This window comes from Cucumis sativus, chromosome 5 (genome assembly GCF_000004075.3).
Source record: "Cucumis sativus cultivar 9930 chromosome 5, Cucumber_9930_V3, whole genome shotgun sequence".
Taxonomy (NCBI): Eukaryota; Viridiplantae; Streptophyta; class Magnoliopsida; order Cucurbitales; family Cucurbitaceae; genus Cucumis; species Cucumis sativus.
This window is the reverse complement of record NC_026659.2, coordinates 3697720-3713749: the sequence shown is the minus strand read 5'-3', so window position 1 is coordinate 3713749 and position 16030 is coordinate 3697720. Positions and strand designations below refer to the sequence as shown.

General features: G+C 36.7%; 2 protein-coding genes across 2 annotated transcripts; one reads left to right on the top strand and one right to left on the bottom strand.

Annotated features, from left to right (window-relative positions):
* Positions 1-719: 719 nt before the first annotated feature.
* Positions 720-8347, bottom strand: LOC101211099 (DNA-binding protein SMUBP-2). Its single transcript, XM_004143591.3, has 7 exons — positions 6889-8347; positions 6262-6570; positions 5844-6127; positions 4691-5722; positions 3938-4106; positions 2948-3105; positions 720-1281 (listed from the first exon to the last, which is right to left on the bottom strand). The coding sequence occupies exons 1-7, from the start codon at positions 7565-7567 to the stop codon at positions 1039-1041; spliced, it is 2874 nt and encodes a 957-aa protein (XP_004143639.1). The 5' UTR covers positions 7568-8347; the 3' UTR covers positions 720-1038.
* Positions 8348-8767: 420 nt separating this feature from the next.
* Positions 8768-14860, top strand: LOC101211349 (probable NADH dehydrogenase [ubiquinone] 1 alpha subcomplex subunit 12). Its single transcript, XM_004143592.3, has 5 exons — positions 8768-8979; positions 10547-10573; positions 12267-12361; positions 13795-13904; positions 14338-14860. Exons 1-5 carry the CDS (start codon positions 8891-8893, stop codon positions 14491-14493), a joined length of 477 nt encoding a protein of 158 aa, XP_004143640.2. The 5' UTR covers positions 8768-8890; the 3' UTR covers positions 14494-14860.
* The last annotated feature ends 1170 nt before the right edge of the window (positions 14861-16030 follow it).

Here is a 16030-nt window from a genome sequence, read left to right as displayed (position 1 = left end):
GTTAGGGTGAATAATTAACTTCTACACATTTACCAATGCAACCTAGCTTAATTAACAAGCTAATGTAATTTATTGCTTCATAAATATCATACACAATTCATAAGTAATTTGCACATGAACGGAAAACAACGTCACATGTCTTCAAGCATCGCACAATTGAATTAAAATCTATTCAAAATAGAATTGAGATCCAACAATACAATAGTTTAGTTTCAATCTTCACAAATTCTATTAGTTTAGTTCCAATCTTCACAAATGCAATGAAATAGAATGAAAACCTTAATATCCCAAGCTATAAATTAGTATCTTAACCTCTCATGTTCAAACGATGAGAGAATATAATGGACCTAAGCGGTAATAACATGTTTTCAAATAAATGCAACGACGTCGCAACGCTCTAAACGATGCTGATGAAAATTGTCGCACAAACAAACTTTAGAGTATTATTAGCGCTATAGCCGAACAAATTTCAGAGTGTCGTGGTGTTGTATGCTTTAAGTGTTAAAAGCTGCTACTTCCTTACAGTGTTACATGTAGCACAATGAGGCGTTGCGGTGCTGTAAGCCAGAGGCTATATAAGCCTTCTTTTTTCTGCACTCCTTCAACTTTGTTTTTACTCGTTTTAGCTCCCTATGCACACTTTCAAACGTACCATTATTATTCCTACTACTATCAATCATAAAATGGAATTTAAATTTGAGTCATCAACCACACATAACTTGTAATCCAATCTGCTAACAATCTGATTATAAAATAAAACATCTTGGATCAATGTAATGTCCCATTACTGAGTACATCATGGGGTTAATCTCCCCAAACTTCAATGTTTCTATAAGAATGTGTGTGATTATAATCTCAAAATTTATATACAATTTATCAATGCACAATAGTTTTCATTGGTTTTCTTTACTAAGGCGAAAGGAATGCTGTACATGCCTACATGGAACCGAGGAAGAGGATGAAGAAGACAACAATCAAATATTAACACAATGCATCTTTCCTGGGTTTGAAAGCAAGCTTCAACTGCCAAATAATTCCCTAGTTGATGGATGGCAACATTGGATTCATTCCAAGACCAGATCCTCCAAAACTACCTGGTTCGGCATGCTTCACTCTTCCAAAATAACGTATATGTCGTAATAGCCTCGCCAAGAATGTGTTTTGACATATCGTCGAGCTATCGCAGACTAGTGCTACATGTTTTCTTGCCCTTGTTATGGCCACATTCATCCGCCGACTGTCTCCCAAAAATCCAACAGCTCCGAGATTGTTTGACCTTACCTGATAAAATAAGTAGACAACATCATATGAACTTTCCATTGTAAATGCAGTATTGACATCTTGAATGATCCTACATTACATTTTATAAATATCAAAATCAAGACAGCATTTTGCCATAAATATATTTTGTCAAAAGAATGACATGGTAGCCTGCAAAATGTGGAGAAGCCTCCTTATAATAAACCGATCAAACAAACATCCATTAGCTTAGGGTTTCCGGTTGAGATCCTTCACTTTTTTTCCAGCAGTCACAAACAGTTCATCGTTTAGATCAAGCAGTGGCATAGAATTTTGCTAGTTATATGCACGAAGGAGATGGATGAAGCCAAGTGTCCTCTCAAAATTTCACCCTATCGTCATTCATTCTACCAAGCTTTAAGCTTCCATTTTAGAACTTGTCGACTGGTGCAGCAAGGGAAAGAAAGGTTTGAATGGAACATTATCCAATCATGAATTAACAGACGAACCTCTTTAGATGAGATTCAAGATTTCATTGTTTGGAATTGCTATGTAAGGGAATTAGGAGGATAAGAAATATAATGCTGGACCCATGTGGCACTAACTAGGATGGGAGTGTGATTGGCATTAATGTTGCCATTAAGGGAGGGGGTTCCTGCATAATTATATCTCTGTTTCTTATAGCAAAAGAATGTTGGCATTACTGTCGACAATTCGGTGGTGATTGAGCAGGCTAATAATCTTGGGTGCAAAATGGATACTCCTCCAGTTTATCTTGGCTTCCCTCTTGGGAGTGTTGGGAGGAATCAAAGGTGATGCGCCTTTTGGGAGCCATTGGTTGATGAGCTAAAAACACAATTAGACAAGTGGCAGGTTCTTTTCCATTCTAAAGGCGGCCAAATTAACTTCAATTCAAGCTGTATTGCACAACCAACCTTATCCACCCTTTTTCTTTCTTAAAGCCATGTTCAAACTACCAAAACCATAGTTAACGAGGGACTTCGTTCAAAGTGGTGGAAACTACTAACCAGGCAGAAACTTGGTTAATTGGAAGATGACCTCGCTTCCTTTGGTCGTTGATGGGCTTGGGATGGGTTCCTTTCGTATAAGAAGTATTCCATCGTTGATGAAATGACGTTGGAGATTCACTCAAGAAATAAGTTTTTTTGTGGGGGAAAGTGATTGTAGTGATTTATGGTTGACTCAAACGGGTGGATCATGGATGACCAAACAGGATAAAAGAAAAACTGGACGAAGAGTGGGTTAGTGAAAGTAAAGACAAAGAGTTGCTCTTCAGGCTTACGAAGTTTATGATGGGAAAAGGAAGTAAAACCCTCTTTCTGGGAGGATGTTTGGGCAAATTCAAGGCTTTTAAATGAGAAATTTCCAGATATTCACTCCCCTTCGACAAAGAAAGAAGCCAATATAGTAGATTGTTGAAACTGGGACCGACAGACATGGGACCTCGAGATTAGAAGAGGTTCTTTTTTATTTTTTACTTGGAGGTAGAAAATTGGACATCCCTTTGTGAAAAAAACTTGAAAGAATTCAGATAGAAAGGGAGGCAGATAGAACTGGACTTTGGAGTTGGGGGATCCTTTTCCTCTAGGTCTGCTTTACTCTCCCTCAGTAATCATAATGGGGCTTCCAGAACTCACTGGCTGAATTTAATTTCATAGCTCCTAAATCCGAATCAAGTGTATCTTACCATTGATATGATCACCGCATCCGCCTCTCGGCCTTGGAAGCTATCAATAGTCGCTACCTCAATACCAGCAGATTCAGGAATTTCATCAAGCCTGTTCCTCAATAGCTGTACCTGAGCAACATAAGGAGATTGCACTGCGATTGCTCTTGGGCTGACACCTGTGACCAAATTTACAATAGATAAATGCCAATAACTTGTCTTCATCCAAGATGAAGGTACAGAAAAATTAAAGCTATTTAAACACCATAAATGCTTACTAAAACAAGAAATAAACAATTATATCTAATGACCTAAATGTTTCCAAGAAGCATGCGTTGATGGATGAAGTTGTGAAATCTCAGATGGTGCACTCATTTCCACAACCAATAGACTACCAGTGATAAATATAGAGCTCAAGTTGAAGTTATCCTTGCATGAACACCGAATCTCGTGCAAGGATAGCAAGCATCCAAATATGGGAGGAGAATTACCCGTCAGTTAGTGTCCATGAAGCACGGACACTCTTTTTTTAGAGAGAGTGTCTGTGTCCGTCCGACACCAACACGCGCCTCACACGTTTCAGACATGCAAAATTGCATGTCATCTCTTCTTTTTTTTAAAAAAAAATTCTGACACGCTAGTCATTAATCTAGCATATCCTTTAGACTTGTGGGTGAAAGAGGAACCTGATATTGTATACATGATAGTTGAATCTACAAATAGTTGTCATTAAACAATATTTAGATTGAATTAGGGGACCCTTTATACTTGGTTATTTTCAGTGTCAGAAAATGGATGCTTTCAGATCTAATACCAAACATAGTATATCAAAAATAAAATATCTTCTGTGCATTCTCTTGGCACCCAAATATTCGAAACTTCCGAGAGAACTAATCTTAACTTCCCCAACTTCCATTCACCAAACCTTGTTTGCAATCATTTGGTTCCCTAAGCTCCCTATAATAGGCACTAATGCATAATATTATATGTGTTGACATAAATAACATTTACCAGAATAAATCAATGAGCAGACATGCTGCACGACAATATCTGCCTCGCCTTCATTATATAATGAGCCTGTACCAGCTGGATCTAAGTGCTCTTCACAGCCAACTGACAGACTACCGTATGGCATTCTAGTGTCAAGCAACAGCAAGGGGCACTGAGTTATCCATGTTGGCTGCATCAATACAAAGTAGAATAACAGTGGCTAAGTATCACTCGGACAAGGCTTTCAAAAGATGTGAAAATAACATGGACCGCTATGTTTGACAACTTATGGAGACTTTTGAATTTGTTTTTTTAAAGGAAACAACATTTTACATTGATCTAATGAAAAGAGGAAAAGGTCGATTTACAGCATGGACGCTTGTGAAATTTAGTTATACAATAATAAAAATGTAGTTATTATTAACTCCATATAAAACTACAGAAGATAAATATCCAGGATTGATCCCAGATTGACATGCAAAGCTTCTTTGAGTGTAGAAACAAATACAGACGAAGACAGCAAAAAGACCATCACTTAGAAGTCTTTGGACTCGTTTTTGGAACTAAAATTTTTGACAATGTAATCGAAATAGACTCTAATGTACAAATCTTAACAAATTTGTATGAGTTACTTGAAAGACTAGTAAAAAAAGATATGTCAGAAGATCTTTTACAAAGCAGAATCATGTTCTTAGAAATATAACTAAAGAACCTTCACCAACGTGAATGTCTAGACAGAAATGCTAGAGTGCACTACAGTTTTGAAGTATGTACCTTGACAAAAGGAGAGTTAACAAGAAGATGAGAAGAGACCGTTGGTGAGGACTCCAATATTCCATCATACATTTCCTTTGAAGCCCAACTAGCTATTGCATCGTTCATTCTGTATTGTATTGTTAACATTGTAGTTAGAGCCCCCTCATGCAAGGTTGCAGCTCGCTCCAGCAATGACACTCCAAGACCACCTTCCAAGGCTTTTCTAGACAAAATCACAGGAGCAAGTTGGCACTGATCGCCTGCTAGAATACAACGGCGTCCCTGCAATATTGGAATCCAGCAAGCTGGTTCAATTGCCTGGCCCGCCTCATCTATAACAACTAGATCAAATTTCTCCAACTTCCGAATTAAAGGATCAGCTGCTCCAGTGTTGGTAGCAAGAACAACTTGGGCATTTGAGAGTACTTCCTTCACAGTTTCCTTCTCTTTCTTTTTCAATGACTTCCCAAGCTGCTTCAGAAGTTGGCGTATGCCAGCAGCCAATGAGTCATCCTTTAAACATTGTCTCAAGTCTTTCCTTAAATCTGCCTTCTTCCTTTCAATATCTGTTCTAAAACTTGATAGTTCAGAGTTCACAATTTCAGCCAAAGACTTGGACGCAACACTTGAAGATATCCGTGCTGGATTTCCTACCCTAACAATGTTTATCCCAATGTTCGAGAGTTTTTCGACCATGTTGTCAACAGCTGCATTAGTAGGTGCAGTTACAAGCACTCTTTCACCTTGCTGAACAGCAAGTGCAATAAGCTCCTTTAGCAGACCTGTTTTTCCAGTACCAGGCGGCCCTTGGATTATCAATATGGGCCGCTTCTTATTCAAAGCACGTGAAATTGCGCTCTTTTGTGAATCATCGAAATCTCCATTGAAAACTATGCCATCCAGGTTGGTATCAGCTAGACCTATCAAGTTATTATCTTCCATCCACTTGATGTCTTCTTTATCACCAAATAATGTAGCCACTACAGCAATAGAAGGATTCTTTTTGTGCAAACCATTTTTCTGAAGCAACATCAATGCTTCACAGTTGCGCTGAAAATGAACTTAGTTCAGATATAACATTTTTCCTTTAACAAAATCTCATGAAATAAAAAATGAAGATAACAATGCAGGAGAAGTTTATTCATTGAATCAAGCAATAAACGCCAAGTACCTCATAAGTGAGAGTATCAGCTAATCCTGGGATACGATCAATACGCACAGTTTTCCCAAAGAGTTTAGAAAAGGTAGGGTCACCATGACGAGATTCTAGAGCTACAGTGATGCTGCATCCATCATCCCCCAAATTGTTCACAAACCCTTGCATGCAAGAAGTTGCACCAGCACCCCTGCTATCGCAAACTCTCACACAAACCATATCTCCCGGTGAAAGGGTTGTAGGCGGTAATCTATGGCTTCCTTCAACCCTGAATAATACCAAATGCATCCCCCCCAATCCTGAATATCAATAAAATTTGATAAGAACTTGTTTAGCATTTTTGAGAATAAATGATTGAAATAGAGCTGAGCTCAAAATTTGAAGAAAACAAATTACTTGAAACACCTTTATAAAATGAAATCATTAGATAGACCTGTAGACGTGCTAACTGCATTCAAATTGCATATAGTGTCACAGAGTTCTTGCTGAGCTTGGCCATGGCTGACTAAGAACTCGATAGGTTTGGAATTATCTGAACTCTCATCTGGTGTAGGAACAGCATTCAACTCCTCTTGTGTAAACTCCAATTCAGAATCTCTCTCAATGCGAAGTAATTCAGACATACGGTTTGCAAACTCGTCGATCCTGTTCTGTATAGCCTTGGCCTTCTTCAGGTCCATGCCTAAAGCACCTTGAACAACCTTGGGCTCGCTTATCTTACGCGCTATAGCTTTGTGCTGAACTGCAAATGCACCATGTCAGTTCCCAGTCACGCAACTTGTCCCTAATTTAACTAATAAATAAATACTTTTATGGGTCCATCAAGAACCACGGTTTGAAAACTCGTTGATCCTGTTCTGTATAGTTCAAATGGAAATTTTTGTTATATGAACACTATTTAATGTTTCAATCGAATTCAATTTAATTCTTTACTTTCGGAACCATTCTAAAGAAAGAAACACTTCTGAATTAATCCAATCGAGTTCTACCAAAACAGATTAACAAAACATCATTTTCTTGTAAAGAACACAGATGCTGTACTTGGGAGTGGAAGAGCAACCTGAATGAGCGAGCTTCTTGAGGAGCTTCCATGATTGAGTTTCGCGCCAATCAAGAAACAGCGATTGGCGTTGGAGATCTTGAAGAACGTCCCTAAGCTCCCTCTGGAAATGGTCAAATAGAGTCGGATAATGAGTAGAAGCTTTCAAACACACAGCTTCAAGTCCAAGAGGCATAGGCACCGCATTCAAATACGGCTGAGCTTGAATCACAAAAGTAAGTCCCTGTCCCATCCGCTGCTGGAGCTCAGGAAAATCTCCCTGAACCTCCGCAGCAGCAAAATCGGAAGCCATAGCTCGCATGGCCAGCCCAATCCACCGAACCACGCTCTTCCCCAGCTCTCTCCGCCCAAGAGGATCCCCATTCTGATAAATCCCTTGCACGTTAACCTCCCTATCCTTCTTCTTCTTTTCTTCCAGTTCCCTTCGCTTCGGTCGTGCCTTCGTTTCAGAGGCGAGCGAACCACTGGTACTGACACTGATTTTAGGAGCAGTAGAAGGAGAAGAAACCTCAAGAACATTAGGTTTCTTCACATTCTTCTTACTTTTAACAACACGAATCCTCCTCTGAGCACCACTGGGTTGATTAACCCCATTGATAGTCTGAACAAACTGGTGGAAAGCAACAGTTACCGCTGTGTGATTCTGACGAAACAAGTGGATCGATGTTGGTGCAGTCATAGCAATAAACACTCAAAAACTAGAATTGAAGAAAGCACTCAAAGAAAAGAAATCAGTTGGAAATAAAACCGCTGCATTTGGTGGAAAAAAAATCTTTCAGAGAAAACAAGGGCGGAGAGGAAATGGGGTTCTGGAAATTTAAGACCTTGAAATGAATTTGAGGTGGGGAAGTGAAGAACGATTCCACGTTACATTGGACGAGAGATTTTCATGGAAAGCAATGGAGAGAGAGAGAGAGAGAGAGAGAGAGAGAGAGAGAGAGAGAGAGAGAGAGAGAGAAGTCGTTTTCATGGAAGAAGGAAAAGGAAGGAACTTTACTTTTACATTGACGATGTGGAGGAAGAAGAAAAAAATCCTGAGGGAATCTGCAGGCCATGAATTCTATTGGTTGATGTTGCTGATCTGTATTTCGTGGCGTTGGTTTTTAGGTTTTGGCTTTACTCTTTACTCTCTCTCTTCTTCGAACAATGAGACGTATTCTTGTGTTGTGGTTTAGGAAAATTCTCCACGATTGGTTTATCAACGTGCTCCAAGCTCAGACATTCGTCACTTTGGCCTTTCTACCTTCTTTTCACTCTTACGTCCTCCTTCAATTGTGGTTGAATTTGATGCTACGAAGATGTTGAACTTCATTAACAACTGACGCAATTCCTCAGTGTTTACCCTCCCTATTCTCTTCCGACTCTTCTCTAAATCTGATGCTAAGGAGACAGTGAACTTAATTCACAATTCATTGTTACATTTTACTCATTTACCTAATCTCATTGACAAGAGCTTTAGCAAGTTGGATGACTCTTTTCCCCTCTATTTGTAATCAACTTCTACTTGTTTTGTTATCTATTTTTTACCAATTTTAAAACACAGTCCTATAATCACTTGTTTGGATTTTTTGGTTGTTGATTGTTGTATGTTGTTCAGTTCATGTAAGATCTTTCACATGCTTTGTCTTTCACACCCTCAACGCCATACTTTTAGTGAATATTATGAAAAACAATTCAAAATAAAATACTCGAGATATAGCCAAATTCTAAAAAAATAAAATAACAAGTTTTAGTTTACTTAAAATTTTAAATTTTATTTTTAAAAACTTGATGACAAAAAAAGAATAACTTTTTTGAGGGATAAATATTTGGTGAAAGATTGTATTTTTGACAAAGTTTCTATTTATTATTATTTGTTTGATAAGTTTTTCCCTTATTTTTCATCTAAAGTCCCCAATAAGACGATTTTACCCTCACCATCCCGACGGCAGCTGCTTAAACTGAAAAGAAAACAACCAATCTGATTTATTACTCGTGTGAGCAAACAACACCGATCGGAGAAATGGCGTCGGTGGTGCGGGGGATTCTGAAATCGATCAAAGACAAAGGGATCGGCACTTTCTGGCGAGAGCTCAAGGAAGAAGGCTACTTGTAATAATTTCCTCCTCTACTTTTCGTTTTTCATCCATGGTTTATGTGAACTCCCTGGGGATTTTGTGGTGGTTTTTTCTTTTTTTTTTTTCTTTTTTTTGGGTAATTTGACTATTGTTACCGAATTCGAGAATTCGTGTCCTTTATTTCTTTTATGATTAATGGATGTGATGTATTGGTGTTTCTCTTATTGGTCTGAAGATCGCTGTTTTAATGTTCAATGACTATGGGTGTTTCTTTCCCAATTTGAATGTTTCCTTTCAGTCGCCGACAGTAGGGAATCGTTAATGCACTCTCTCTATGGCCTTAAAGTGGCCTATTTGAGATTGTTATTGCAGATTTGTATTTTGTGTAGCTATGGAGTGCACTGTTTAACAGGAATTTGCAAGTGAAACATGGATATTGATTCTTTTCGAGTTTAATCCCTTACTTTATTGTCTACCGATAAAATGTAGATTTTTTTAAAAGAAAAGTTAAAAATTTCTAAATAGATGCTTTTCAGAACTGGTTATCTCCAAGTTTCTCTCTTTTTATCTAACTCCCCTTCTTTCTTTTTGAGTTTTGGGAATATCTCCATTAATAGACCCTACCTTCAATTTTGTTGCAAGAATGAAATTGTAAATGTTTTATGTTTTCGATTGTTGTTGGATCCCCTCCTGCTAGCTAGTCGGTCTTTGATTGCTATGGAGGATTAGGATCCGTGAGAAAGTCAGGTTCGCTACTTGGCAAGTCTTACTTGGTTGAGCGAACACTTTGGATAGCTTGCCAAAGGGATGTTTCTTTGACGATTAAGGAGTTCGTTTTTCGTGTGCCTTTCAAATAGAATGACATCTTATTGTGGTTTGACAAGATGTGTGCTTTACTATGAAATATTTGGGGGAACAAACAATAGAGTGATTAGAGGTGTGGAGAGGGACCCCTTTGATGTCTGGTCCTTGGTGAGGTTGCATGTTTCTCTTTGGGCTTTGGTTTTGGATTTTCTCTTTTTTTTTTTTTTGCTTTTCCTTCGTAATTATTCTCTAGGTTGAATCTTTTTTTTAGATGGAAATCCGTTATCGCAGGCTTGTTTTTTTGCATGCTGATTGCTTTATTTTTTTCCCTCTAAAGCATTTGTTTTTATAAAAAAATTTGATTAAGGTTTATTTTAAATTGTTTATATTCTTGTGTGTGATACTGAACCTTTAGAAACGAGAATTCAAGCGTGAAGCATGCTTGGTTGTTTAAAGAGATTTTAAATGATTTTTGTTTATATATTTTTTTCTTATCAGGAAATGTTTGAACAACAAATGATCAAATAATGGAATTGTGTTTATGGCATGTGTTTGATGTCAATAGACGATAAATATGTTGTTTGCTTTAATGAGGGTTAAACTAAATTAGTGGGGACTGGTTAGAATAGTGTAATTTGAAGGAGGACTGGAGGAGTGAACATAAAATTCTTGGTTTGTGCATGTATTGTTGTTGTAAATAATTAGTTTACATCTTTGTTCATTTTGTAAATGGATACTGTCTCTGTTTCTCCACCAATATTAGAATCTGATTGTGTTAACTGTTTTGTTTCTTGCAGGAAATGCTTACCCGATGGAAATCTATTGTAAGTTAAATTTTCCATGAAATATTATGCTTTCCTATAAAATAGTTGGTTACTAACACCCCCTCTCTCCTTAGAACACGGATGTATATGCAAAAAAATTCATGGTTGCCTTCCTTTACATTTTGTTTATGCTTGCATGAAGGTTTGCATTATCCTTGGTTGGTTTTGCAAAACCATGGGTTGTGTATACTGCATACTATTCCACCGTTGTTTGTCCATAGCCAGCCTAGATTTTCTCAACCATAGTTTCTTCCTATAAGCTTGTTTCAAAGAATGTCGTAGGATTTTTGTTTGATCAGGCTTGATCCGAATTGGTGCCTCCATCAAATCCAAACGGGAAAGAATCTTCCTTGTGGTCCCAATAAAACCTCCACATTGGTGTCTGATGGACTTTAAAGTTTCTTCATCCCCTCTGTTAAGGGGGAGATTCCGGATCTTTATCCAACCCTCAAATGAGGGGACAACCTGTTTCTGGTAGGCCAAAGTTGGGTTCCAATGGTCAAATCTCAAGAAAAAGGGACCAACTTTGTACCAATCTTTGATCTTGCATACGGAAGCAACTTCCTCTTCGTTGTCACAATGCAGAAAAGCTTGATCAGCAAGAAATGGGTTGACAGTACAGAAATAGTTGATGTGTTGTGGTAACGCCCTTGTAATCCTGTACCAGTCATCATGGAAAGACTTCCTGTATACAACAACAGAGACATCAAGGTTTGCATTTTCAGTAGTAATGCTTTTGGTAGGTGGGCAATATGTCTCTTTCCAAAAACCTCTTTGTATGATGGGGGTTCTTTATGGTGTTGAGCAGGGGGGTGGTAGGCTGTTGGAGGGGGGGTTGGTTAGGTGGAGACCAGTGGGAATAATTAAGAAGCTGCGCCAACCTTTTCTGTCTCTCCCACAGGGATCATAAGCTTGTTTAAGCCTTTATTATTGTCTAGCTTGGCAATTTCTGCAAGCACCCTCTTGCTGTTGGTCGTTCTCTCGACCCATACTGTTTGGTCCTCACATCGAGTTTCTATGATGAAACGCTGGTTAAATGGGGCTTGTTGCAGAACCTTGAAGCATTCAATCAACCAATGGACGATGGAACGTTTAATGGTGAGGAAGAAGGTTCGGTCTCTTGTGGCTTGATTTTTGTCTGGTCAAGAGCAGGTCTGTGATCAATGGAGAAGTCCTTTTTCTCTATCTGAAATGAGTCAAGTTTGGTAGTCGGCACTGTGGTTGGTACAATAGATTCATGATTAGGGGTTAGGGGGTGGGGGTGGGGGTGGGGAGGGGGGAGAGCGGAATCATTTTTTTCCTAAAAGTCAGCTTCTGTTTTCAAAAGGGCCTGTATTCCGTAAAGAAATCTACATCTAATATCATTTATATTAATGTCAATACACTTAATGTTATATTTAGGCCTTGGGGGTACTAAAAACTGCATTATCAATTAACTAAACAATGTACTGTAGTTCTTCCTCGACTCAAATGTTCTGCTCCTGTACAATTATGTTATGATTTTCATGATACTTCAAATTTTCCATCAACAATAAATCCATTGTGCCGTTAGTTGGCTTTTTATTTGACGTCAAACAACTTTTTTGTCTCTCATTCATGCCGTGAATAATTTCCTTTCCATGTAAATTATGCATTTTATTTGGTTTAGAGGAGTAATCTTTATCATCTCTAATTTTTCATTTTTCTTTTCAAGGCAAACAAAGATCCACAACATTGGTGCGACACTTGTGGGTGTTGATAAGTTTGGTAATAAATATTACCAGAAGGTTGATGAAGAGACTCAATATGGTATTTTTTTTTTTCTCTAATTGGTTTTTGTTTGAGTTTCATGATGTTACTACCTCTTTGCTATGGGTCAGGGTCGAGATGTGTAAACCAATGCTTAATAAACTTTCCATGTTAGGTTTATATTTGCTTCTGGTAGATTAAGTTGCTTGAACAACGACAAATATTTAATATTAGGAGAAAGAATGTTTAATTGAAAATTACTATTTCCTTTTAGAAACTCCGCCATGTGGTGCATTCTCTTTAAGGAATTCGACAAGTACAGCATATCTGAATTTAATCTGAACTGGGATGCCTTTATTTCAGCAATCTAATAAAGTCTCAGAGTTTGTTGGTTTCCTACCTTACTTACTGGTGCTTATGTTCAGTCTAGTTTTGTTGTATTAGATCTTGGATTTTGGTTGTTCGGTCACCTTTTTATATTTGCTTGTGATGTAGTGGCTTTCATTTGCCCACATTTTATATGTTCCTAATAGTTTGTATGGATATGACGGAGATACTAAGGGGGTGTCAACCTAGTTCAAATGTCCGGGTGCGTCTACTAATCCCTAGGTTCTTATGCTCATTGTATAATCCTCTTGTACTTTGAGCTTTTGTCTCATTATTCATATTAATAAAAGAGACTCCTTTCCTTTTCAAAAAGAAAAAAATTTCTCCATCATTGAGTGATATTGTTCATGATCGATTGATTATGTTTCTCGTTACAAAGTAATGCTGTACTTTTTTCCTGTTCAGAACTGCTCTATTCCCTAATCCTACCTTGCTGCTGATAGCAGTGTTTTAAAAAGCCCTCTGGGTACGCACCTAGGCAGAAGGCACAAGTCTAGTGCCTCGCCTTAGAAAGATGAAACTCACAAAATAAGGTGCTCCTTAGGCGTGTGCTTTTTGTGAAGCCCCGTGCCTTGGGGCTTTTTCATTATATTTAGGAAATAGTAATAATGAGGGTTTTTTTCTCTATTAACTGAAAAATATCAAATTTACCAAGACTAAATACAAACTTTCTTGTGTTTTGAGTTTTTTTTCTCCACATTTCCACTTCAACTATGATTTGTCTTCCAAATGTACTTTTATATGCGCCTAAGAAAATCCACTTTTTTCTGCAACATGTGCTTAAGACCCAAAAGATTATTACGCTTTATTACTCCTTGAGTTTTAAAAAACACTAGCTGACAAGAAAGTTGAAAAAAGCTTGCTGGATCAAATAGCCGTTACCTTTAAAAGTGAAATCAAGAAAAGGAATTTTTTACCTATATAGGATGAAACCAGGTAAGTGAAATGAAGAAAAGGAATTTATTACTTATATAGGACGGAACCTTTTTATCTCGAATATCGAATTAACAATTATGCTTATTCAGTGTTCCAGTGTTCTCTAACCTTCTCTTTTCATGTTTTGGGAAAAGCTGAGGTAGTGATTAGTGAATTTGACATTTCTGTAGGTAGGCACAGGTGGGTTGAATATGCAGAGAAGGGTCGATATAATGCTTCTCAGGTGCCACCCGAATGGCATGGCTGGCTCCACCACATAACTGATCATACAGGAGACGAGGTAATTCCCTTGCACTTAATTCTCTACTAAGCTTGGTAAAAATTTGCTTACCAAAAATTGGTATATTATTAAACTATTATGTTGTTTGCCACATGTCCAAATATACTTATAAAACACGAATTTTAATGACATAAGCTTTGTGTTAACAAATTTTAGCTAAATTTTATATGGAGAAACCCAATTGCAAGAATGAAAATATACATCGATTTGTCAATAGATATCGTTATATCACAAATCGAAAAGCTCAACATTGGTACTGAATATCCACATATATCTTTTTATCTTTTGCAAAGGCTCGCAAAACATAAGAATGTCGTGTGTTTAATCCAATATTCCAGTACGAATAGAAATACTAATAACAACATCTAGAACTCAGTTTGAGAGTAAAAGCAACTTAAATATTAATCTAAGCAATGTGAAAAATGTTTTGCAGCTTCTGATGCTGAAACCAAGCAGATATGGAATTGAACATAAGGAAAACTTTTCCGGGGAAGGTGAAGAACTTATCTACCATTCCAAGGGACATGCTCTTAATCCTGGACAGAGAGATTGGACTCGATACCAATCATGGCAACCAACCAAATCATAAGTAATTTGTTTTTCAACAATCCCTTTGTTCAATTTGGAAATCCTTGGGATATTGGTTTGTCTTTTTTCCTTTCTTCTGAATAAGAGACTTGTTGTCTATACAAGCTGTGAATTATTTTTCATCATGCTTTACTGCACAACAGATAGAGGAATTTTCAGCATGGTACTGATTTTCTAAGTTTTAACAAATTCATTGTTGTGCTAATCTCCTGTCAAATTCTGTTCTTTTGGTGCCATGTAAAATGTTATATCTTGTTAGCAGCTACTATGATAGAATGATATATCATTTCAGTGTGTTTTAGATGTAATCAGCTTTGGTCTTCGGCCATTCCTATAATGAAAGCTAAGTAATATTTTGTGTCTTAAAATCTGTTTTGAATACTGGTATTGGTAGATATTTATCGGTGTATATCATTATCTCTTACGGATAGACATTGATATTTTTGTCCATTTCACCGTTTAAAACAATTTTCAAATCTTATTTTATGAAATTGGAAAATTCTTTTCTTTACCCTCTTGAAAGAAAAACTGGAGTTCTTTGGTGTCACTCCATTTGTTCATCTGTTGGTTTATTTGGACTGCTTGAAACGGTAGGGTTTTCCCTTCTTCAATGTTTCAAAGCCTATTAGAATCTTAATGATGAAACAGGATTGAAGTTATAGAACACTTATTTTAGACAAGGAAGACTAAGACAACATAAAGCTTACTTGATACAAAATTTAGGATAATCCATCCACACAAAACTATTTTTTCTAAATAATAAAAATGCATGCTATTTTTCTAAATAATAAAAATGCATGCTAGTTTAGAATGGGAAAGACTGTCTTTCCGTTTAAATAAAATATCTTCGTTATTATAATTTTATAGTTAAATTATAATAGTTTGTGTTTGGATTATAATAATATTTGTTTGTACTCTGAATTATTTTAGTTTGAAAATGAAATAGTAAACTCAAACCCTTAATTAAATAAAATAAAATTATGAATGTAAAATAATGAAATAGTAAAAACTAGATGTTTGTTAGCTAAATGAAATAATAATTAAATAAATGATATTTAATGTAGCAAAATGTGGTTATTATAATCTTAATATAATCATCTCAAACCCTTCCTATGGTTAAATATAAGTGCAGGTCCTTTTACCTTTTAATTATTTTTCAATATCTTTTCCTTTAATAATCAGTTCATTTACTTAAATTCTTGAATTTATATTCACCTAATATTCAATTCTTGGTTACATAAAAAACAATGAATTCTCCAAAAGCACCAAAGTTAGACTGAAATGACACTCACAATTTTGTTTTTAATTTTCAAGTGAAATGACTTGACTTTAAAAGCCCCTAAACCGTAAGTTCTAATGCTCTATACGAACAACCTTTATCAAACAACTTCAACCTATAGTTGAAAAGAATGTTGGACAATACTTATCATTCCACGACTTTGATCCAGACTTGGTCTTTGGCATTGCAATTGTTATTATTTTTGTTTATTTTCCATTATCAATAGACCATAATGAAAAGCAAACAAAGTACAACAGAC